We start from the raw sequence: 2,207 nt of genomic DNA, 5'->3' as shown, positions 1-2,207 counted from the left end.
GGACCCCCTACGGTGCCTGACAGATCTTACAAATCTCATTTTCGGGCTAATTGCCCGTCGGCAGTAGTGCGTGTAATGCCCATAGACATACACAAAAGCTCACCGACGAACAACGGCGCTTGGTCGCCCAACGGAGGCGCGAGACGTCTCCTAAACCATCTAATGCCATGTAATTCCATAACCTTTACGGATTCCATAGGATTGGATGGAATTTAAAATTTCTTTTTTGGATTCCATGGGATTGGACCATCTCATTTCAAATCCCATCTAATTCCATCTAATTCCGCCAAAAAAGGAATTCAAAAGTATTAAAAAATTTTAATATCTTTTAATTCTTTTGCGTTTGCTGGGAAAGATAATGATGAATTATATCATGCTCTTTTAGCTGATATTAATCTAGACCCTATTAACTATAAAGAAGCTATGTTGACAAAAGATAAGAGACTGTGGCAGAAAGCAATCGAAGACGAATTAAATTCTATGAACAAAAATGAGGTGTGGGAATTGGTGAGTCGTCCAACAATAACAAGTGATGGTAAAAAGGCTAATATTATAGATTCAAGGTGGGTTTTCGAACAAAAGATCGAATCAGATGGGAAAATTAAACATAAGGCGCGACTTGTCATTCAAGGTTTCAAAGATAAAAACTATTATGAACTAAGGGAGACATATGCTCCTGTATCAAGATTGCCTCTGGTGCGTTCTGTAATCGCAATAATTAATAAACACGATTTAGATGTTTGCCAATTGGATGTGAAAACAGCATTTCTTAATGGAACTATTGATGAGGAAATTTACATGGAAATACCTGACGGTGCGAATTATACTGATAAAGATAAAAGAGAAAAGGTGTGTAAACTTAAACGAGCTCTTTATGGATTACGTATAAGTCCAAAGCGTTGGAATATCAAGATTGACTGAAGCTGCTCTGAAAATGGGACTTCAGAATTCAGAATTAGAACCTTGTATGTTTACTTGGAGAAATGAGGATAAGTACTTAATTTTGCTTTTATATGTAGATGATATATTAGTGGCGAGTAATGATAAAGATAAATTAGAAGAGGTTAAGACAGGTTTAAGTAAAGAATTTGAAATGACAGTGCTAGGTGAACCAAAAGAATTTCTGGGTATAGCTATAAGGCGAGACAGACAGAACAAAATAATTGAATTAACCCAAGAAAAATATATAAGAAAAATCTTAGCTAGGTTCAACTTTAGCGAAGCACATGCTCAGAAAACGCCAATGGTTACTACTCAAGTAGCTAACAGAGAGAGAAAGTTGCGTGAGACGGACATTGACGATGATATACTATTAACTACAGAAAACAAAGAAAACGTTCCTTATAGAGAAGCAGTGGGCAGTTTGTTGTATCTGGCAGGTGCGATGAGACCCGACATTTCTTATGCTGTTAACGTAATAAGTAGACACCAAGTGAATCCAACTACTGATGATTGGAAAATGGTTAAAAGAGTGTTTAGATACTTGAAAGGAACGAAAAGCTTGGGGCTAAAATATTTAGGTGAGACAAATGATATACAAAGTTACTCTGATGCAAGTTTTGCAGATTGCAAGAATTCTTTAACTACATGTGGATTCGCGATTACATTATATGGAGATGCGATAATCTGGCGAACACATAATCAATCTTATGTTGCGTTATCAACATGCCAAGCAGAATATGTCGCTTTGAGTGAGGCGTGTCAAGAGTTGATGGCTATTAGTAATTCACTAAAGTTAATTTTGACTGAGTCATTCTTCCCTATAACTTTATGGTGCGATAATAGAGCTGCGGGAAGTAGTGCTGAAACTAATGGTGGGAATAAATTAAGACATATGACTGAGGTGAGAGAGCATTATGTCAAAGAGTGTGTTCAAAGAAACCATGTAAAGGTCAAATGGATAGCATCTAAAGATCAATTGGCTGATTTGTTTACAAAGCCTCTTGCTTTTGAATTACATAGCTATCTAGTAGGCGAGCTTATGAATACTAAATCTTAATTTGTTTAGTAATTTATATTTAATCATTCACAGGAAATAAGTAAGCGGAAAGATAAGGCGTGAGGCGTGTTTTTGGCGAGGATCTAGCTTAAAAACTATCAAAGACTAAGAGCGGTCGGGAGGGAGTGTGAGAATACTGGAGCGCCCTGCTCTTATCTCTCTACTTCCTCTACTCTCCCCTCCTCGGGGGTGTACCGATGCTGCGCGG

General features: G+C 37.4%; 1 protein-coding gene across 1 annotated transcript in view; it reads left to right on the top strand.

Moving 5' to 3' along the window:
• The window catches only part of LOC112461349, a 2,535-nt gene extending 786 nt beyond the window's left edge, over window positions 1-1,749 (top strand). Inside the window, exons 3-6 of the mRNA XM_025026562.1 lie at window positions 386-563; window positions 913-1,379; window positions 1,566-1,691; window positions 1,736-1,749. Coding sequence (XP_024882330.1) covers window positions 386-563; window positions 913-1,379; window positions 1,566-1,691; window positions 1,736-1,749 — 785 coding nt within the window. The remainder of the gene's footprint in view (window positions 1-385; window positions 564-912; window positions 1,380-1,565; window positions 1,692-1,735) is intronic.
• Window positions 1,750-2,207: the final 458 nt, after the last annotated feature.

The sequence above is a fragment of the Temnothorax curvispinosus genome, unplaced genomic scaffold, assembly GCF_003070985.1.
Source record: "Temnothorax curvispinosus isolate PA1 unplaced genomic scaffold, ASM307098v1 QBEX01011285.1, whole genome shotgun sequence".
NCBI classification, from domain to species: domain Eukaryota; kingdom Metazoa; phylum Arthropoda; class Insecta; order Hymenoptera; family Formicidae; genus Temnothorax; species Temnothorax curvispinosus.
The sequence above is the reverse complement of the archived record's forward strand: the minus strand, read 5'-3'. Positions and strand labels throughout refer to the sequence as shown.